At 43.9% G+C, this 23254-nt stretch overlaps 2 protein-coding genes across 9 annotated transcripts in view; one reads left to right on the forward strand and one right to left on the reverse strand.

The window, feature by feature from the left end:
• Positions 1–1944: 1944 nt before the first annotated feature.
• Positions 1945–14816, forward strand: ankrd33bb (ankyrin repeat domain 33Bb). The gene is made up of 4 exons (XM_066680741.1): positions 1945–2388; positions 11805–11934; positions 13637–13777; positions 14002–14816. The coding sequence occupies exons 1-4, from the start codon at positions 1945–1947 to the stop codon at positions 14814–14816; spliced, it is 1530 nt and encodes a 509-aa protein (XP_066536838.1).
• A 907-nt stretch (positions 14817–15723) lies between these two features.
• The window catches only part of ctnnd2b (catenin (cadherin-associated protein), delta 2b), a 123780-nt gene continuing 116249 nt past the window's right edge, over positions 15724–23254 (reverse strand). For 6 of the 8 annotated variants that reach the window (XM_066680740.1, XM_066680738.1, XM_066680735.1 and 3 more), the window contains 3 exons: positions 21995–22126; positions 21512–21588; positions 16144–19205 (listed from right to left, as the gene is read on the reverse strand). In XM_066680740.1, the coding sequence (XP_066536837.1) occupies positions 18960–19205; positions 21512–21588; positions 21995–22126 (455 nt within the window). In that variant the 3' untranslated portion in view covers positions 16144–18959. Of the gene's footprint in view, positions 15836–16142; positions 19206–21511; positions 21589–21994; positions 22127–23254 lie in introns of those variants that run through there. The other 2 variants (XR_010804181.1, XM_066680734.1) reach the window with 2 other exon arrangements.

Below are 23254 nucleotides of genomic sequence, written 5' to 3' on the forward strand. Positions count from 1 at the left end.
GTATCACACACCTTGTGCTTCTTGATACTCCAGTAACGCTGCGTCTCTGAAAAATGGCAAAACTGGTGGCAAATGGCATTTCGGCAGCTTCACGCTTGATTTTCCTCAATTCATGGGCAGTTATATTGTGCCTTTTTTCACGCTTCAAAAGTTTGGCAATTTCAAGACTGCTGCATCCCTCTGCACGACATCTCACAGTTTTTGACTTTTCAAATCTCTCTTCTGACCCATTTTGCCAAAGGAAAGGAAGTTGCCTAATAATTAAGCACACCTTATATAGGGTTTTGATGTCATTAGACCACACCCCTTATCATTACAGCGATGCACATCACCTGATTTACTTAATTGGTAGTTGGCTTTCAAGCCTATACAGCTTGGAGTAGGACAACATGTATGAAAAGGATGATGTGATCAAAATACTCATTTACCTAATAATTCTGCACACACTGTATTAGCTATTAGCTGATTGCTACGTAGACAAGTCAGTGAAATATTTCATTTGATTAACATTAACTTTAGACAGTGAGGCTGTGTCCCAAACAACACACTATGGAACTTTACATACGTCACTAGAGAGAACTGCTAAGGGTTGTATATTATTTTCTTACACACTATTCAGAGCAGCAGTGTGCAGTTTGGGACACAGCCAAAGACTAACGCTAACTTGCTATGCTACATGTTTATAGCGCTTTCTCACAACCTGAACATGGCTAATATTAACGTTCACTAACTCTCAGATCCTCCTGTTACCCCATGTTACCCTAACAAGACGGTATATATACACGCTGCTTTCATAACTGATTAGCCGTCAGTTATCTGTTGTGCTCTAGTTACTGAGCTCAAGCCCAGAGCTGGTAAAAAAAACTATATAAACTCTCAGCCAATTCACCTACCGCCGTATTATTGGACTCTTGGAGTAAACTGGCTCACCCAGAAGAAACCTCCTCAAAAACAGTGACCCAAGGATTGAACCCAGGAACCTGGAGCTGTGTATCAGCAACTGCAGCCACTCCTATATCTTCCATTCATTTTTTTCACTCCTCTTCTGTAACTTAACTTGTCCTGATCACTATGTGTGATCTTTCCTGAAAAAAAAGGTGCATTTCTATTTTGAAGTTCAGTGTAAACACATTCAGCCGTTACTCTGCTAATAGAGGTAGTAGTAGTGTTATATATAATATATAACATAAAAGGGTACGGGTGGGGTTTGGGTAGACTCCTAACTAGGTTATCACCACAGGGTACATTAGTAACCTGATTAAAGTTGCACATTGCTCTGTACAAAATGTAAATGCATTAGACGTGAGATGCTGTAAACATCTCCTAAACTGTGTTTCCTTCTTAATCTATGAAGGAAGCACTGGTATGGAGCCTTCATTATGTGTTAGTTACTGTGACTACTTATTTGTTACATGAATAGCCAGGCACAAAGTGCAGCTCTAGCTGTAACAGTCAGATTACTGTCTTCAGAGAGAGAGAGAGAGAGAGAATAAGAGACAGGCTAAAAGGATTAAGAGGCTTCTGCTTGGACAGTGGTATCTCCTGTACCAGACACAGTTTTGCTGATGGAATTCATTCTGATGACGGCTCCTTTGGACGTTCAATATAAGAAGGAAGTTTGACAGAGGGCATCTCCTGAAACTCATAAAGTGAAGAGGTAGCTAGGCGCTGGATGATGGAAGAGAGGATGAACACCCTTGGCTGTATCACACCTTGGACTTGCACAAGAAGTTGGCTGCCGGCGATCTGTCTCAGGATAACTGTAATGGGTCTCTAAAAGGTACTGATTTTGGCACTATTAGGTCTGACATTCCTCACTCCCGCCTGTTCCTCATGTCCAAAGCTGGCTCTGGGAACGACTGTCCATTATGTGACATTGTGAGTCTGGAGGGTTTAAGGTTTTTAGCTGTTATTGCTCCTGTTGGATCCAAAGCCACAGGTTAAATGGTGCTGATAACCGGAGATTGCCCTGGAGGAGGTCTACCTGTAGCACAAGGTCAAAATGGCAGCAGGGACGGACAGGTGGGGGCCTGCCGAGTCCTTGAGGGAGCGTCTATCCAAAGCAGCAGCGATGAAGAGAAGGAAGAATGCTCCAGTACAGATGACGATGAAGATTATGATGATGATGAGGAGGACGACGATGACGTCTACCAGGAGTTTGAAGAGTTGGATTTCTCCCAGCTTCCAGACAACAAGAGCATTGCGTCAGATGATTCATTCTATCCACAAGATGAATCTGTCACCTATCGCCGTTGTCCTATCTCAGAGAGTCCAGAGCCTCTCAGCTTCTTCAATGCATGCTGCAATAACAACGCCATCATTGTCAAAATCATGATCCGACAAGGCGTCACGGAGGCGGAGGTGCGAGAAGCAGACAAGAACAACAGGGTAAGTTTTGATGAGAGCATGGGACTGGCTGAGGTTGAGTCAACAGCTGTACACAGCCACATTGTTAAGGGGGGCAAACTTATCTTGAGGGCCACAATGCAGTTTTTCTGGTTGGCTGAGGGCCCAAAAGACAAAACAGATTATAAGCTACGGTTGGAAGGTCATGACGAGTGGAAATAATTTGAAAATGCAATTCTGACAGATAGTCACTGAAAGTTGTAAATAGTAAAATATTATTTCCATTTGGGTGAGGAGGTGGACTTAATGAGGTGTAAATTTTACCCTGTCTTCATTTATCAAAGTCTCTCACAGCTCAGGTTTGTCTCATGAGCCACATTTTGAGCCGCCCAACTGTCAAACTATTTGAGGGTTTTTCCACTTCTAAACGAAGCTCTGGTTTCGAGCCAAGTGGGACAATTGAAAGGTCAGACGCCGCCCTGGAATGGTTCTGTCAAGGGAAAGAAGAGCTCTCAAAGCCTAAAACCTAAAAGAGGGAGCAGTTATATAACGTTTCCTACAGGAGTACCAAAGTACAGTGCTTCAACAGAATAAAATTCCATCCATCCAGTTTCCTGGTAATTCATTCACACCTGTGCACAGATTCACACGCTCACTCAGTCACTCACACGTATGGACACTTAAACTGTCCACCTACCAACGTAGGAGCAAACCCATGCAGATATGGGGCAAACACACCACACTCCTCAAAGACAGAATGACCTGAGGCAGGGATTCTAGGTATATACTTGTTGTTAACTACACGTTTGCGTACACATCATGGTTGCCTCTCATATCCTGTGTTCGTTTGGTGTGTAGGTTGTTCACGTCCTCAGAAAATAAACCTGAAGCGAATGTACGGTGCAGTACATGCGTAAACAGTAGGAGGCAGTGCAGGCGATCAACAGCATCACGATGGCGGAAAGTTTGGAAGAAGGTTGTGTCAGAGCCAAGTCCGCAATTACCCACATCTTTCTCTGGTCTGCCCTCTAGTGGAAGCCTCCAGTTACGAGCATAGCACGTAGCCAAGTATGTGAACAGTTACGTTCACGACGCAGACAGTTGTCAAACAGCAAGTTTATCTCTACCCTAAGACGTGCACAGGCAAAAACATGGCAGCATATTTAACAAAAGACGTAAACCTGTAAAAATGCAGTTTTGAGATTTAGCAAAGCCTTTAGTAAACTCACTTATTCTCAATCATGTGAAATTATGCACACTTATTACCAGACTCTTAATCTATAATAATTAAGCATAGCACATTCTAGGAACTCTCCATGGCAGAGTGACTTCCAGGGTTCAGAGACTGATGGCAGAATGGTGATGTGGGTTGGGAACGAGTCCCGTCTCAAGCCCGGAGGAGCCCAAGATTATGATATTAGAGCTGATAGGTGTAGATAAGAGCGTCATGTTTATGCAAAGCCTATTATCATATCAAAGAGCTCTGCGCATGCATGATCCTCTGAACCTTCTTTGGGGAATGTGTTCATTCACGCTGATGCTGCCTCGCTCTTCCCTTTTGAAATTTCCAACTGCTGCGCACAATGCTGCATTAAAGTCGAGCAATTTACCGTACAGATTTATAAGAATAGCACATCACATAATGGGGGCCAGGAGGACGCCAAGACACAAAAGGCTTGGGCAAAAACCCAGAGGAAAAAAGTGACTCAGAAATAAATCCAGAACTTAAGAGTTGAAATGCTAATACCAATGCTTTCATGTGACAAACTGTGGAGGACTGTCAGGTTTAAAGCAATAGTTCACCAAAAACGGACCATTTTACCCGAATGTAATTAAACCTGAGCCGTCTCTCAAAGCCTGGGCTTCAGCCAAGCTGTGCTGCTTTCCTCTGCTCTTAAACACTGTTCCAAGGCTGTTCCAAAGTGAAGGATCTTTCATATACCACTGAGAAACGCAGACTTCTTTCTCAGAGGTTTGGATGATGCTCTCAATGTATTCCTTGCGTCCTTCAGATACCCACAATACACTGCACGTGTATGTAATGGAGTGACTAATACGCTAAACTCAATGGAAATCAAAGGCTATGGGATTTCTGGAGACTTTATTATGCTTTTTGTCGTTTTACTATTTATATTAATTATAGAAAAAAAACATTTAGCTTGATTTGCATGAATAAATTATACAAAGCAAATTGTGGCTACAAACCCCACCCACAAGTGGCCAATCGCAAGGATACGGAAATAAAAAATTAAAACAAAAACAAAAGACACATTTTCTCCAACTCAAATAATGATGGGGGTCAAAGCAAAACTAGTACATCGGGCCTTCCAAATAATTTGATCTACACAGTTCAGGATGCAGCAGGAATTGTCACTCAGAAGGAAAAGTGCGCTGATTTTGGGCTCGGTGTCTCCCGAACTGCAGTCAGAGCTGAAGAGGCTTTATTCTGGTCAAAAATTTGTACAACTTAGGGCACTCCCAGTACTAGGGTGACCAGACGTCCTCTTTTTTAGACTTAAAAAAATGTCCGAGCGGAATTTCACAAATGTCTGGGATTTTGTTTTTCTAGAGTTTACGTAGAATTTCGAGAAGCGTTTCGTTCACAAACTAGTCCCGCCCTCCCCAACTCCGATTGGTTCGCTTGAGTGAGAAGGGGACATGGTGAAGTAGCCTAAAATCTTCTGATTGGACGGTCTGACTGTAGAGCTACCGTTATTGGTCGATAACCTTCTCTGTAAACATTTAATTGGTCAGTCTGCACGTCAGTAGTCATCCTCACTTGAAACAGCTCCTACATTTCCATAAAGATGATAAAGTTTCATGTCGTTTTATTCAGCTTTTGGAGCCTTCCAGTTGTTGTGACCAAGTCGTCCCTTTTGAGGGAGCTGCTGGTTCCTCGGCAGGATTCTTTGTTAGCTAAGGCATCTTAAAATGTGCTTTAAATTTTAACTGGAACAATACGGCCATTGTCGCTAACAAGTACTGCAAGATTAAGTACGCCACTTAGCATGACGCTAACTTCATGCGTAAACCATCACGCGCTTGCGTCAAACGTTGAAGTTGTTAAGTAGACTTAACTACACATGCTTTTGTAGTTTTAGCCACGGAAGGTGACACACTTCAAGGCGGCCTTGCAACATACATTTGTCCATGTTTTGGTCAAACTCTTGCTTTAAGTGGCCAGCCTCTTAGCCCCGAATGGAACCCTGTTGTGAATCTCCTGTGGCCCATCTACTGCCAAAAAGCGAGCCAGGAATAAGTGTGTTTAATAATACAACGTCAGGCTGAAGTGACCTTAATCCTTGCACCTGAAGTCTGCATTAACAGGCGTGCCCTTAAAAGCCTCGTCCCCTTGCTGTCTGCTTCTGAGCTGCTGCTGTGTGGTGCCCTGTTGACCGTGGAAATCTCAAAGGGGGGTGGGATCTCCCGGCTAAGCCCCGGAACAGATGGGAGCTTGGATTGCAGTGTGCTCAAGCACATTGTAATCACGCCAGAGCTTCTAAAAGACTCACAAAGGCCTCTACATGCTTAGAGTGTGCTAGCTAGCCATCCAGCAATATTTCAGCCACACTCTAATTAACTTACTGAAGTAACTTTCAGGTAGGCTAGTGGTGTGTGGTTACAAAACTTAAAAAAAGCTACTGTAATTCTGTAACAGGCCTCATCTCAGTGGGTTATTTCTCTGCAAAATTCAACCAATTAGAAATACTTTCTGCAGAATTCAGCCAATGAGACAAAGGCTTTCAGAGTAGTTTTATGTGAAATCGTTTGTTGTAACTTCACATATTCCTTTACAGCGGTGGTAATAGGAACCAAGCGTCATAGACAACACAAATACAACCATCTACTATCCACAGCCACCAGTGGCCATGCTTTATTTTTATTTTATTTTTTTAAATAGAACCATACTATCCATCTGACAGCCAAAACACACACATACACAGCGCACACAGAGAAGCTGGAACTGTAGCTGTACTTCATAATTTTGTCAACATTCATTCATTCATTCATTATCTGTAAGCGCTTATCCAGTTCAGGGTCGCGGTGGGTCCAGAGCCTACCTGGAATCATTGGGTGCAAGGCGGGAATACACCCTGGAGGGGGCGCCAGTCCTTCACAGGGTGACACACACTACCACATTCACTCATTTTGTAAACATCCATTATCTGTAACCGCTTATACAATTCAGGGTCACGGTGGGTCCAAAGCCTACCTGGAATCACTGGGTGGAAGGAAGGAACACTCCCTGTAGGGGGCGCCAGTCCTTCACAGGGCGACACACACCAACACATTCACTCATTTTGTAAACATTGTTCTTAAAAATAAAATTAGATTTTTTGGCCTTTTTTATGGTCTTCCGTGTCCGACCACCATGATACACACCGTCAAGCACCGCTCTAATGAAATTACACAACTAAAGCTTTGCTATGGAGCTGAAAGTTTGGCCCAGACATAGTTTTATTTCTGGCTACAGCACTGTTCTGACACTGTACTTGCATTGTCCTGATAATGTTTTGTAATTATCTTTTTTTTTTTTTTTTCCAGCGTTATCAGAACATTATTGACAGTACCACTGATGAAGCCATATGGCACCCTGGTCGAGAGAGGCTGTACTATGTAATTTGAACACAGCTTTTGTCTTTCACACTGTGTGAATATTTCATGAGAATTGGACCAATAGAAATGCTCCAAAATGACTTGGAATAAAATCTTTTTAGATTGCTTTCCAATTAAATTTAAGAAGGTTTTCCCTCATACAACACGTTACCATTAATGAGATACACGTTTTTCTTTGAATAGTGACTACTTTGACCCTCTAGTTGACACTTGGCATTAGGCATTATGACCTTAGACTCATTTCATTAGTGATTGGTTTTCTGTGCCCAGGAAACATAACATCTTTAAGCAGACGAAGTAGCTGAAGTCACTCATTATAGTGACACCAGAATGGGGATGGTGTCTAGAAAAGAAAAGTCCACAAGCAATTACTATGCATCTAGGTTTGTGGATTGTTTACATTTCACTGAGGATTGTTTTAACTGAAATTACTCTCTTTCCAAACACATCTACGTGTGGCTGCGTAACAGAAGCTAATTACTGTGAACAGAGTTTCACTAACTAATGCACTGCTAAATCTGTGCAGACTTAGAGCAGGATTTATTGTAATGGAAGAGGCACTCTGTCACACTTTACTGCCTGGTACAAGCACTGAATCTGTTGTTCTTTGCGAACCGCTCCTCAGCCGCACTGCATTACGTCGTGTCTGAGCTCCGCGTTAGTTGTGCTCTGGGGATGAGTTGCTTCGAACAGACAGCAGAGCTCTAAACCAAGCGCTCCTTCTCTGACTACAACAGCCTTGATTTATAGTTCGCAAGAGCACAGAGAGGAGCATGTCTCTGATTCTGAGTCATATTCTTTTAAGCTCTTCTCCGCAGAGACGCATCGTGATCATTTCTTTTTATTCCTTTACTCCTACCACTGCTTAAAAAATGGTATGTTATTAATTATAGCGTTATAGTTTAAATGTATGCAGTTTTCCCTTCACCCCAAAGTCAACCAGTTAAAACATGGTGTGAGTTGGATTTGACTTTGGATTCTTTGTTTGAGTCTGTACCTTGTTTGTCACACAATCTCATCCATTTTAAGCTTTTTTTTTTTTTAAATGGGTGGCCACCAGATGTTGTGTAGCGAGCACCAGATACAATCATTTGACCACTAGATGCTATCAGCAGAGAACAGATGCTAAAGTGTTCTGCTGTTCACGTCATACTTTTGGTGCTTTCTTGTAGTATATAGGCACACTTGGGCACACTTACTAGTACCTGGTGCTTACTTAATGGTATATGGTGCTCCCTTAGTATTTGGGTTAGTTACAGTACCTCTAACGCTACCCCTACAACATTTAATTGGGGTAATATAAGACCCTGGAAATACAGGACCCTAGGAACTATCCATCCAACCCACGCAGACAAAGGGAGAACACACCGCACTCCTCACAGACAGTCACCCGGAGGAAACCCACGCAGACACAGGGAGAACACACCGCACTCCTCACAAACAGTCACCCGGAGGAAACCCATGCAGACACAGGGAGAACACACCGCACTCCTCACAGACAGTCACCCGGAGGAAACCCATGCAGACACAGGGAGAACACACCACACTCCTCACAGACAGTCACCCAGAGGAAACCCACGCTGACACAGGGAGAACACACCACACTACTCACAGACAGTCACAAAGAGGAAACCCACGCAGACACAGGGAGAACACACCGCACTCCTCACAGACAGTCACCAGGAGCGAGGCTCGAACCCACAACCTCCAGGTCCCTGGAGCTGTGTGACTGCGACACCTACCTGCTGCACCACCGTGCCGCCCCGCCTAGAAACTATATTTTTAAATACAGGTTGTTTCGAAAGGGGATCCATGTGGCTATGTGCTAGATGTTTTAGTGTGACACTTGAATATAGAATCCTAGGAGTGTAGGAGTGACTCCTGGGATGATAAGCTGAATTGCTAAATCGTTTCAAATAAACTTGCTTTTGATGTTTCTGACACTGTGATATATTATTTAAGCTATAGCTAAAAACAGTAGCAGCAGAGTTACACTGAAGCCATCTTGAAGCCTGAATTTTGTCTTCTTTTATAAAGGTTTCTTAAGTCAACTTTATTTGAAGCATGTGTGATGATAAATGTATGCATGCTAATTAGTGTAGTACATTTCCATAGCTGTGTTAGCCCCAACACAAACAGTATGCTAAAAATGAATCTGCAGAGCTACTTCCTAACTGCACAAAATCTTTATTGCTGTTTTCATTTGTCCTCAAATTACTACAGCTACATGACAAATAGCTGCTCGGCTCTCTCCAGGTAGTGTGTGTGTGTGTGTGTAGGTCATCGTGGCCTTGAGAATTAAGTGTGTGTCCGCTGTGTAAGCTCTCTTTCGGCTCTCACACTACTATTCTGATCCTCAAGAGGCACGTGGCTTTAGGAGTTCAGAGATGGGTTTTGCTTTACAGTCATCTTAAGAGGGCCTGGCATTTTCCTTCTCAACATAAGAATCTGTGATTCACTCGTGTGGGCCCTTGAGGACCTGCTCAGAGTATCCAGAGGTACCTGGAACTTTCAAACTGTTCCCCTTTCTGGATGGTAGGAAACACAATGATGGAATCACAGGATGTTCACCCAGCTTTTTGTATTCATTCTTTCATTGTCTGTAAGCGTTTTGTCCAGTTCAGGGTCACGGTGGGTCCGGAGCCTACCCAGAATCACTGGGTGCAAGGCGGGAACACACCCTGGAGGGGGCACCAATCCTTCGCAGGGTGACACACACTTACACATTCACTCACACATTTTTGAGTCACCAGTCCACCTACCGTTGTGTGTTTTTGGACTGTGGGAGGAAACCGGAGCACCTGGAGCCCAGCTTTTTCTTTGTAGCAAATAAATTTATCACATGTATAAGACAATTTTGTTAAAATGTTAAATATTCTGGCTTTATGAAACACACTTCAAACAACTGCTTTGCAACTTGATGTCTTAAAAGGAGTTTACATGTGACAACTTAATAAAGGAATTCTGACTTCTCTCAGGGCGGCACCGTGATGCAGCAGGTAGTGTCGCAGTCACACAGCTCCAGGGTCCTGGAGGCTGTGGGTTTGAGTCCCGCTCCGGGTGACTGTCTGTGAGGAGTGTGGTGTGTTCTCCCTGTGTCTGTGTGGGTTTCTTCCGGGTGACTGTCAGTGAGGAGTGTGGTGTGTTCTCCCTGTGTCTGCGTGGGTTTCCTCTGGGTGACTGTCTGTGAGGAGTGTGGTGTGTTCTCCCTGTGTCTGTGTGGGTTTCCTCCGGGTGACTGTCAGTGAGGAGTGTGGTGTGTTCTCCCTGTGTCTGCGTGGGTTTCCTCTGGGTGACTGTCTGTGAGGAGTGTGGTGTGTTCTCCCTGTGTCTGTGTGGGTTTCCTCCGGGTGACTGTCAGTGAGGAGTGTGGTGTGTTCTCCCTGTGTCTGTGTGGGTTTCCTCCGGGTGACTGTCAGTGAGGAGTATGGTGTGTTCTCCCTGTCTGCGTGGGTTTCCTCCCATGGTCCAAAAACACACGTTGGTAGGTGGATTGGCGACTCAAAAAGTGTCCGTAAGTGTGAATGTGTGTGTTGCCCTGTGAAGGACAGGTGCGCCCTCCAGGGTGTATTCCCACCTTGCGCCGAATGATTCCAGGTAGGCTCTGGATCCACCGTGACCCTGAACTGGATAAGCGCTTACAGATAATGAATGAATGAATGACTTCTCTCACTCCTAAGAATGATAGAATGATACTATCAATAGTTAAGATTCACATTTGATTCCTTTCTTCTCACTCCATCCTTAAAAAGTGCCCTAAAATATCATCAGGATCATGTTTGATATATAAATAGTATGAAGGTATACATCATTCAGCTTCCCTTTCTCTATTCTGATTTAAATACCTACAGACAATATCTTTGTTAAAGAGGAAGTTCTTTGCTAAATCTTTGCTAATAGTCTTTTACAGCGCAGACCATCTGCCTCCACAACTACCCCATAATCACCCATTTACTGCAGCAGTGCTATACTGATTCACGCTGTAGCATAAAGAACACTAAATCTCTACCTTTATGCCTCCTAACCTCCTTTGCCATCTTTAATAATGCCACACCACGTTAAACAATTTATTTACTTCCAGATTGTTACAGTCTCATTTTATTGGTAACTGTACAGTCTAAACTTCCTCAACACATGGCCACTTTCTAAGAACGGGATGTCGCTTGATCCACTAACCTCTTTGAGTCTCTTGATTATGATCTCATGGACACTGACTTTACGACCTCCAGACAGAATTCATTAATCTCATTGTTCCTGATGGATGATCCACTCCACTGGCCCAGTACCGGGGCTTAAATAACCTGTAGGCATGGTGGATGGTAAATGACAAGGATTAGAAGATCCTCAAATCTAGACTTGAGGACTAATTCTGTTCACAATTATTGCTTTCCCTGTCCAACGTGTAGAGCGTTACCAGCTGAATCTAGCGTGTTGGGGCAGGAACTGCTTGTAAGTGAACAAGGTGGTAAGAAAGTGGATTCACAACTCAATTATGCATGGATTTCCAACTCCAGTTCTTTGGTCCGACCACCCGTGTCCCCAATTTGGCCAATCCCTAGCCACACAACTATGGTTCAAGTGCACTGGGTCAAGAACTATTTGATATAGGAACTGTGAATGACCTATCTGGGTTATTGGTTCCTAATTCAATGTCTGGGAACTCCTAGGTTGTTCATCATTGCTCTCAGACCCCAGGAAGCAGTGCCTGAGCAAAAAAATGATGGGCCAGTTTTGGTCTCTGTAACTGGGTTGGAAATCCCTTGTCTTTACCTGTGCTCCATGGAAACCTTCTTGTCATCTACACGTTGACGTTAACCCATGTTCTCTTTTGTGCACCACAGACCGGTTTGATAGTGGCGTGCTACCAGGGTTATGTGAACGTGGTCATGGCTCTTTCGCAGTGTCCACATGTGAATGTGAACTGGCAAGACAACGAGGGAAACACAGCCCTGATGATAGCCGCACAAGCAGGTAGAAGAGACAGAAGTCTGTGTAGCATTTATATGCATTAAAAAAAAATGTATTACCTGATTGCATGGTTGTTGAACACATGAGCAAATGTTGTTCGCCTAAGAACGTAAATTACATCAACACAAAGAACAGCTCAGATCTTTGTCTCAGTTCCATCAATCATCTATATGTGCTGTTTGCAAGTGGATGTATCTATACAAGCATTAGCCTCGTCGGTCAAAGCTGTTTTGACAAAACAGACGAGACCTGTTATGGCTGATTGGTGATATATACACAAACCTCACAGAACTTGGGACATGTTATATAAAGCAAAAAAAAGGAGCACTAGGTATGATTTGGTATTTTTGCTCCTGGGCTCCCCCTACAGTTACAGAGCATAATTAACTTTTACAGCACTGTCCAGAAATCAGTGGTTTCCTGCCCTCCCCCAACAGTTTCATAGTGCAGTTTCTGCAGTGCTGAGCCTAGAGTAGCTATGACAGAGGCTCTGTTCTCCCTATTACGCATCAGTAAACATCCCAATGATTTTGAAGCTGTATTATATTTTAATGTAAAAATACTACCTACACTCTTATAAAAAAGATGCTACAAAGGGTTCTTTAAGCTGTTCCATAGAGGAACTACTGTTGCTTCCATAAAGAACCATTTTTGATAACAACTTTTAAATTGGGGCGGCACGGTGGCGCAGCAGGTAGTTGTGGGTTCGATTCCCGCTCCGGGTGACTGCCTGTGAGGAGTGTGGTGTGTTCTCCCTGTGTCTGCGTGGGTTTCCTCCGGGTGACTGTCTGTGAGGAGTGTGGTGTGTTCTCCCTGTGTCCGCGTGGGTTTCCTCCGGGTGACTGTCTGTGAGGAGTGTGGTGTGTTCTCCTTGTGTCTGCGTGGGTTTCCTCCGGGTGACTGTCTGTGAGGAGTGTGGTGTGTTCTCCCCGTGTCCGCATGGGTTTCCTCTGGGTGACTGTCTGTGAGGAGTGTGGTGTGTTCTCCCTGTGTCTGCGTGGGTTTCCTCCGGGTGACTGTCTGTGAGGAGTGTGGTGTGTTCTCCCTGTGTCCGCGTGGGTTTCCTCCGGTTTTCTCCCACAGTCCAAAAACACATGTTGGTAGGTGGAGTGGCGACTCAAAAGTGTCCGTAGGTGTGAGTGTGTGAGTGAATGTGTGTGTGTGTTGCCCTGTGAAGGACTGACCCCCTCTCCAGGGTGTATTCCCGCCTTGCGCCCAATGATTCCAGGTAGGCTCTGGACCCACCGCGACCCTGAATTGGATAAGGGTTACAGATAATGAATGAATGAATGAGTTTTTTAAACCTTTAAATGGTTCATCACAGACAATTCACTTTAACAAAAATGGTTATTTATGGAACCACAAGTGGAACTTTTATTGCACAGCTCAAAGAATCCTTTGTAGAACCTTTATTTTTAAGAGTGTAGTGTTCTATTAAAGTACAAAGAAACATTTCCACTGTTTTTCCTGTCCAAATTATATCCACTTTCACATCAGTGTCACTGCAGCGTTGAGAACAGTTGCCACCCAATGACACCTGAACTGTGGTGGTCCTGACCATTGAAAAACATGCTAAGAAACTGATCTGTATCTGTGCATATGACAGTACATCTCAATGGTTTCAGGCCAAAATCTATAATCAGGAAGCTGAGGCAAGAAGAGGTTTAGAACTAACAACAATTTTCTGCAACTCTCTGAAATTCAGGTCACCTCATGATCACCAACTATCTGCTGAATTACTTTTCTGGGCTGGACATTGAACGCAGGAACTGCCACGGCTTCACTGCTGTGATGAAGGCGGCTATGCAGGGTCGGGCTCACTGCGTACGAGCCTTGATGATGTCAGGTACCAGATCCAAGTACTTCATTTTACATCAAGTAGAGACCTATGACTTTTACAGTTTTCCCAGTTTCGCACTTCTTATCCAGCCCACCAGGTAATTATCAGACCATTCAAAAGTAAGGTGAGTCAGAGCAGGCACTGTACATTGCACTAGAGCTCAGATTGTGAATTAGAGCCACCCCGAGACCTAATTTAACTGATAAAGTATGTGCTTCCTTTCCCTTCAGGGGCAGACATTGAGGCAAGGGACTACGGGCGAAAGTTGACACCACGTGAGTGGGCTCTCTTCACCGGCCGCTACGAGACAGCCCGTCTGATGATGCGATTGATGGAGCAGCCGTGTGCCGAGCAGTTCTGCGACTCCTATCGGATGGAGTGGCCGGCGCTCAGGGAGATGGTGGAGCGGGCCCAGGAGCCCAAGTCGTGCTGGAGAAGGATATCAGAGAGAGCCTGTTCCACGTTCATCTTCCGGACGAAAACCGAACCTTTGGCGGAGGGCCCTCTCGACTACATGGTGCGGATGACCACAGCTCTGACCAGTCCTCTGGTGGCCACGGCCTGCCACACCGTGTGTCCGGGGAGCCCGCCTTGTGTGGGCAAGCGGCGCCCGCCTGTGCCAGACATCCTGCGCAAGCAGCGCCTGGACGAGCTGAGGAAAATGGGGCCCGAAAGACTCAGCAACTACAAGCGTCTCTTCCAGAACTCCCGTGTTCTGCTGGTGCCCAAAAAGCGGGAACGCCGTGCCAGCTTACAGCCGCTACACGACATGGCAGTGGCTTCTACCATGGTGCTGCGCAGGAGCAGTCTGCTGCCTCTACACATGGTGCGCCGGAGCAGCGTACGTCCTGGGATCGTGGTGCCCAAGGTGCGCCTCTGCAAAGCTCCGCCGCCCACTTACATACCAGAGAAAACCCAGCACACGGGTCCCAAAGACCCACAACGCCTACAGGTGCCCAAGTGGAAGTACAAGACATTGAAGGAGGAGAGGAAGCAGATGGAACAAGACAACAAGATGCAGTTTCTCACCGTGAGAAGGAGATGAGGCTAATGTGGGCTTCAGTCCGGGAAAACGGTCCTCTAACGTTCTCCGAGTTTCCCTTCGGGATGCGTGGTTCCCAGCCCTGGTCACGGAGTAGCCCTGCACAGCACAATTTAATGTTTTCCCATCTCTAGCGCGGTCACTTCAACTCAGGAAGGGCTTGTTAAAGTCAGTCACCGTGAATAGAGAAAGATTTCCAGAGATTTAGGGAGGGCCTTTGAGCTTGCTGAGGGTTTTTCTTTCCAGGGGGTGGAAGAGAGAGGTGAAACATGATTTTATTCGTCAATATCCTTTTACTCCTCCCACTGGTGCACAGTACGGTAGGGTTGGGAATTCTCCAAAAATGCAGGATACAGGAATTCCAAGATCGAGACTGGGAATCGCCACCTTGCAGTAAATCGGGTGTAAAGACACTCTCATTGTTCCAAAAGCCGTAGGCTGATTGGCTTTGTTCCTTCAGCTACATCGTATTATTTGGCCTTTGAGAAGTTTGAGTGCTTAGTCATAAGACACTATAGCGACTATAGCTAGAAATGCATTTATCTCCGTTTGAGTGTCCTGCTCTTTACGAGGACACCATACTTGAAATTTGATACTACTTAATTTGTATTTATTTTTTACTTACACGCCTGTTTGTTGTGCCGTGCTCTGTTTGACTGGATGGCTCTGTTCAGACGGGTTACTGTAGGAGTATTCACTCACATATATGTCACATTAAGAGCATAACCCCATTAATAAAGCAACAAACAGTAATCTGTGTTGAGGTCTGACTGGCACAAGCATTGTGTCCTGTAATAATAAACTCACTAAAGCTGCTGTAATTATTAGACAGAGCTGCGCAGACTTGGAGGTGATGGCAGGGTGTGTACCTTAAGAGCTCTGCAGCATGAGGAGTGTAGGGTTTCCAGCAGGGGACAGTATTGTACCTACACAGCAGACTGTAGACTCTCAGTCTCAACACAAAAGCCAAGAAATATTTTCATCTTTGTTCTCTCTCAGTGGGTGGGCCTGTAATTAATATCCTAAAAAGATACCAGAGAATAAGAATTATCACAGTGAAATGAAAAACAAAGATTAATATCTGCGGCTACGACAGGCCATAATCACAAGTAATACCTCATTTACATTATGACGAGGCATTCCTATGAACCCTCAATTACTTAGCGGTGTGACAGTATGGAGGAACACCGTTCATTATTTAGATTAAATTAAGAATTAAATACGTCGCCTAAGCAAACTGCGTTTATTGTTATGAATTTCAACAAACTGAAATATTAAACCACTGCCATCTGGATTAGTTTAAAAAGAAATGTCTTGTAGTCGATCGCATCACTCTTTATAAAACATCATGGATTTCTGAGCCGAGTTGACAGCCAGACACTCTCGCTGTCAAAATATCTATTTGGGGGGGAAAGGCAGCGGCGAAAGCACCATGATAAAAGACTATTCAGATTGGCTTTCAACAATCTCGCCAGCCACTGAAGGCTATCAGAGGACTCCATCTAAAATAAATTAGACTGAAACCCACACCAGCACAACAAATCTCTGATGCAGCCAAAAATGATCTTGATTCATGCCTTCATTCTACAATAATACGTACATAAAAACAACGGTCCGAGGCAGGAGGAATGTTTCTCGTGTCGGTTTATGTCCATAAACAGTGAAGCATGTCTGTACCTAACGCAGTGAATCACTTTTGAAATGAACAAACAGATGATACAAACAAATCATGACAATTTGATTCAGACGACTCTCACCGAACAAAATTATTTCTCAAAATCACTGACACTTACGAAATGATGACAAAAACTGATTTTTTTTTTTTTTTTTTTTTTTTTTGATAGTCAGTTTTTATCTTACAGCAGTTGCAATCTGGCAATAAAAAGTTCACAATTCTCTCAAACACTTTGTCTAGCAACAAAAAATGTACTTACATTTCCAATACAGATCGTCAGACATGTCTACTTTTTCCACAAATATTTTGCATGTTTTTTTTTTTTTTCCCATGTTCACTATTGAGAGTGCTGAACGATGCGTGTGAGACGAATTCAGGAAATATCATTCCGTTTCCTTGCATCTGACAGTTATCTCTAAATTCAAAATGATATGGAGGGAAGACCAGGGCTTGCCACCACACTTCGAAGGGTTCCTCAATCACTTGTAGCCATTAGTAAGAGATGGAGCAGAGGCCCTGACTGTCTGTCTTTCAGTTCGAGAGAAGGAGCGTTCACCACGTGCCCCTGCACAGAACCTAGGGAGGATGTCCTGAGATAAGAGAAAGGGGCATTCACAGCTGAAGATCACTTTTCTACGAGCATCTCTAGACTAGCAGCGCACTTTTACAGTGTTGTATTTTTGAATTTTTTATTTATTTTTTTTAAATACGAAAGGGCTCTCAATTTCGTTCTGGGTATGAAACGCTTTTGAAACTGCTTTGATATTGAGAAAGGTAGCGACTTCAAATGGCAAACATTACCGTGACACCAAAAATGCACATGGACGTGGGTTTTTTTTTTTTTAGCACCGTTTCTGATCAGCGTTACAAATTTGGACACGTCATTCGTCTCTGAGCCTGAAGCCCTGGTCTCACCTGTTTCACACAGCAACAACATGACAACAGGAGGGCAACAGTTTGGTGTGTAAATTTGGATCAGAAATTAACGTGAACAAAACCCTACATGAATTCTAAATTTTTGTTTTTTTTTCTTAAATGTTGCTGTATTAGGTGACATCCACATCTGCACATAAAAAGTATATATATATTTGTATTTATATAATATATATTCGTACTCTATTGACATTAGTCTACGATGAACTTAAGAACCACCGATTTCTGGAGGAGGAAAAGAAAAACGGATTTCTTCAATTGTCTATTTTACAACACAGCGTAAACTAATTGTACATTGTTGGAGAGATGTTAGCTCCGAAAGGCTATGTCCCTCCGATAGCTATCCAAGTCTCGTTGTGTGTGTGGATGTAAGCCGCTGAAACATGTTTTAAAAAACAAACAAACAAACAAACAAATAAACAAAAGCATTTACAAATGGGTCTCTTTACAACCGATGATGTTTCCGTTGAATGTAAACTCCAACGTCTGCTTGGAGGCACCCCCCCGGCTCAGGGATAACCATGTTTGGCACATTTTACAAAAATGGAGCACAGATCACTGGGAGCCTAGCGGAACCATAGATTTTCAGTTCAGTGTGATTAAAACACAAAAATTGAGCCCATTGCTGAATCTTTACAGAGCGTAAAAAAAAGAAAACTGAGCAGAATGAGGCTAAATATGCTTACGAGTAAAACCAGGCAGTGTAGCACTCGGCGCATGGGGTGATGCTCAGTTTTATGATCTCAGCTGTTCTCAAATGACGTCTAAAATCACAACCTACCTTTTCTTCTGCCAAAACATACCTCACCTACTGAAGAGAGAGTTTAAGTGGAATATCCTTTCCTGGGACACCAGAAAAAACGATATTTTGAGCCACAGGGGAGGACACTGTAGTGTGTTTTTTTTCCTGTATTATACACAATGTAACTTGTATCTACATCTGCAATATACAACAAATCCTTTACACTAGAATTAAGAAGTTAAAAATAGGAGGTAAAAAATAAAGAGAATGAACAAAAAAGATTAAAAAGGCTCTGAGAAGCTCCTTGTGAAAAGAGCACTCTGTTATAAAGCAGGTCGAACGCAAACTAATGTCCTAAATAGGCATCAGAACTAGTTTCCTCAGCTTGTGTTTAATGACGTATCGATTTCTTGTGCTTCGTGTACCCACCTCTTCTCTCTGCCACATATTTACAGCTTTCCCTAAAGCTTTCTCAACGTTCCTGCATTCTCTCAGCAGCCTTGGAGACTGTCCTGACATCTGGGCTCTGTCCAAAAAAACAAAAACAAAAAACAAAACAAAAAAAACGAAAAGAAAAACAACACATTCCCTTAACTTTTCATCATCACCACCGTTCCTCTTCTTCAGACAGAGTCTCTGGTATCCACTGTGAATGAACAGCTCAGTGGGGTCCTCGGTCCGATCCGAACTGGAGGGGCGTGTCCGTGTGTGAGTGCGAGTGTGTGTCCGGTAGTGTTCATGCACATGCGGGGCTGGTCTCTCTCTGCGTTTCAGTCCTCAGCCCGGCTCCCTGCCTCTACACCCAGGAGTCGGGCGAGGCAGGGTAGTGACTCGTCTCATAGTTGAGTTCGCTGTAGGGCCTGGAGGCTGAGTAGAAGTCCACATAATTTCCAGTGGACTTCAGGCCCAGATGCATGGTGCCATCGGTGGGGGCTGGGGGGCGCTGGTGCGCTTGGTCCTCGTAGTAAGTCTCCTCGAAGGTGGCTCCTGGGGGAGTCTGGAAGGGTGGGTAGGCCTCTGGAGGGTTACCTTGAGCTGAGATCTGACAGCATGGAAAGAGAGAGAGGGGGGGGGGAGAGAGAGAGAGAGAGGGGGGGGGGGATAGAGAAAGAGAGAGAGACAGAGCCAGACAGCGAGAGAGGGAGAGAGAGAGAGAGACAGAGATAGACAGAGAGAGAGAGGGATAGAGAAAAAGAGAGAGGAGAGAGAGAGAGAGAGAGAGAGAGAGAGAGAGAGAGAGAGTGAGAGATAGATAGAGAGAGAGAGAAAAAGACAGAGCCAGACAGCGAGAGGGAGAGAGAGAGAGACAGATATAGAGAGACAGAGAGAGAGAGACAGACAGAGAGAGGGATAGAGAGAGAGAGAGAGAGAGAGAGACAGACAGACAGACAGAGTGAGAAACAGAGGATACTGACTGACTTTAAATCACATTTACACATCTTTCCTCATAATCTAAATGTACCCAAGGGTCTGACGTCTTCTGCTGTAGTTAACCAACATAATACAATGTTATATTTACACTTTCATTTATGTTTAGGGGTATCTGGCACTCTCGTCCACAGTGACTTTCATGTTTAATGATGTTACAGAGACTAATGCAGTGTAAGGGTTCTTGCTCAGGGACTCTTATTGGTATCACATGGAGAGTTTCTGCCCAAGCTGGAAATTGAATTCCAGTCTGATGTGCGGAAGGCCGTGGTGTTACCCACAATGCTGCAGTAAACCACTGAAAAATTGCATAGCTAAAATAGGCTAGTAGCAGTCATTTTGAAGCTTGAGTCATTCTGTCCATATTTATAGATGTCAGTTTGACAGAAACCATGTAAGAAAGCCTATTTGCCAATGCTTAAGACTGTGATGCAGTCTGGGGACAGTGTGTAATGATCCAGACATGCAGTTTACCTAATGCTAATTTGTGAAATTTAGGCTCCCATTCCTCATCAGCTATATTAGCCTCATAGCTCTAGCGTAAAATTTAACCGTGATCATGTACAACATTATGGGACTGATCATTTACACAGGTTCTAGATCACAAACACTGGGTCTGCTAAGCGTTTGTACATAATTCAAGAACATGAACTGATACAAACACCCATGGGAATGTACTTGGGAACAAAATGTACAAATACAGTGGAACCTCTACTAACGAACGCCTATACTAACGAACTTTCCAAGATACGAACTGGTCATTTGAATATTTTTTGCCTCCACCAACGAACCACGACTCTATAAACAAACCAGAGCCTCCGCCGATCCAGCGCCTGGAAATGACCGCTGACCCCAATAGGCGAGTCTCCCAGCGCCCAGACTTGAGTGAGCTTTTAAGATTAGCAAATTATAGCTTTAGCAATTTAGCATTAGTGTAAATAGCAGACATCGAAATTCGTGCTAAGTTACGCCGTATCTACGCTTCGTCTCCCCACATTCACCGCCTACTCTCCGTTATTACCCCCACCACCTCCCGCCAGTGCCTGTGTTACTCCTCCAGCCAGTCGTCACGTCTTCAAGGTAGCGATGTGTAACCACTTACAACTTTATTATTTCTTTATTACTGTTACCACTGTATTTCTCTTTTATTTTTAGTAACGCTACATGTATTTTTTTTACTAATTTGAGAGTGTTGTAAACATATATCAGTGCAAAAAGGGTGACTTTCGGGGTGGGGGCTGGAACGCATTAATTGCTTTTCCATTATATTAAATGGGGAAAATTGACTCAAGAAACAAACTTTTCCACTTACGAACCGGGTCACGGAACAGATCAAGTTCGTAGGTAGAGGTTCCACTGTATATTAAATACAGTAGGCCTGGGCGATTAATCTAAAATTAATCGGAATCAACATTCAGAGCTTCTAATTGACATAAACTTGTCTATACTGATTATATCGATTCTTTTTATTCTGTTGTGTCCCCACTGTGTGTTCATGTACTGTCCCTTTAAAACCACGCTGCCAAGCTGTTATTCTGCCCCCTGTCTGCCACATGGAAGCAAACTAAACGCTGAGGACGACCAAGCGACTCGAAAAGCTCGTACCAAAGAAAAACACAGCGTCTGTTTTTTGGAAGTGTTTTGCTTTGACTTTAATTATGACATCACTGAACAAAAAGAAGTCAAATGTAAACGCTGAGAAAAAAACTGCTCAGAAAACAAGAGAGGAAGCAACATTAGAAAAAATATCCCAGCTTTAACACTGGAGCATGTTTACAGCACAAGCCTCGTCACTGAACTATGAGTCAAAAGCACAAACACAAAATAATCATTCATTAATCATATCGCCCAGCACTAAAATACGGAGAGTAAAATGAGATAACACATTTTTTGAGAATAATTCTCTATGACAGTGCTCACCTGGTTGTGTTTGAGGTCGTCACTGGGCGACACGTAAGCACCTCGGAACAGCGTGGATGTTCCACTGGAGATTTGAGCTGTGGGATGGGCACACAGGGAAAGAAATTCATGAAAGCGTGCTGTGCATCTGGATCAGACTGTGAGCAATGCCACTGGAGAGGAGAATGATTCATTGTGTCTGTGGATCTGGCAAGCGGTTTTCAACACGCAGGCAGGTGCTGGCCTCTGAACGCATAATAAGTAATGTTTACCGCACAGAGCTTACACCCAATCCATAGAAGTCTCATATCACTGCTGGGTAATTCGCTTCGTTACGATCACCGAAAAAAGCCGGCTGTGTGCAGCGGCTGATTCCAGCACGAATATCAGGGTCTCATTACATCGACTCTGCGGCTCTTTCCCTTTATCTCTGCCTAGGTCTGATTTAAATTCTCCCAATGGGGTTTTTAGGGTGATCTCAGCCAGAGCGAGGAAGACTCATACCTGCCATGGCGTCCTTTCGGGAGGTGTGTTCACCCTTGTTGCCATGGTAACCGGAATTGGTACCAGTTGACTCGTAGTCTGCCTTCCTCTCCTTCAGGCTCATCATCTCTCGGGGGGAGGCAGGGGCGCTCGCTTCAAACAAGCAAGCAAACAAACACAAATACAAACAAACAAACAAACAAACACAAGTCAGCACATCTCCACAGCACACTACACCGAGGAAGGAGCAAACAGCCATTCCCACATATCTCTTCACACTTCCACGAGCAGTTGAATCACGCTTACTCAATAACACCCTGCTTCGTTATAATGAGTCGACTCTTCAGTTACATTTAGTGAGCAGCTGTCAGTATTTAATGCCAGTTTCTAAATAAGCTTCAGGCAGTCAATTGTTTTAGCTGAAGTCTTTTTGCCTCGACTCCTGAGGCCATGGATCTATTTCCTTTCTTTGCCAATTTTGTGTCCAGTGAAGCTGGTGGTAACACTGATGAGATCTGCGAGGAAATCTGATTACTGAAGGTAAAGAAAAGAGGAAGAGACAACTGCACACTCTGCAACTGTTCCACACTCTGAGTACCAATAGATTCAAAGGGTAATGAATTCAACCTGCACATGGTACAACACAGCATTTTAAACACGTTACAGAAAAAGAAAAGGTGTTTAAATAAGGTCACGGTCTGTCCTTGTGACACTAGGATCTTGATTACAATGACATTAGCACTGTATCAAATAAATAGAAGGACAGCATTGTGTAGTCTACATGACACCTACTTTTACGGCCTTTTGTGATAACTGACATGATCCTATATAAACATATCATCGCTGTCTGAAGAATAACATGCGTCTCCATTTTTGTCGATTTTTCAGTTTACTACATCGTTTCAACACAGCATACTTGGAATATAATCTTTTTATATTGATTTACAATGAAAGTTAAGAAGGTTTTAACCTTCTGCTATAAATGTACTATTTTATAGATAAGGGTTTTTCTTTGGACAAACTCTTATTCCAGCAAACATCAAAGGCTGCTTTATAGATGCCATTTCACCTGGGTAGGTATTCATTCATTGTCTGAAACCACTTATCTGGAGCCTACCCGGAATCACTGGGTGCAAGGCGGGAACGCACCCTTGAGGGGGCGCCAATCCTTCACAGGGTGACACACACTCACACCTATGGACACTTTTGAGTCTCCAATCCACCAACCAACGTGTTTTTGGAACGTGGGAGGGAACTGGAGCACCCTGAGGAAACCCACGC

Source organism: Hoplias malabaricus, chromosome 9 (genome assembly GCF_029633855.1).
Source record: "Hoplias malabaricus isolate fHopMal1 chromosome 9, fHopMal1.hap1, whole genome shotgun sequence".
Lineage (NCBI taxonomy): Eukaryota > Metazoa > Chordata > Actinopteri > Characiformes > Erythrinidae > Hoplias > Hoplias malabaricus.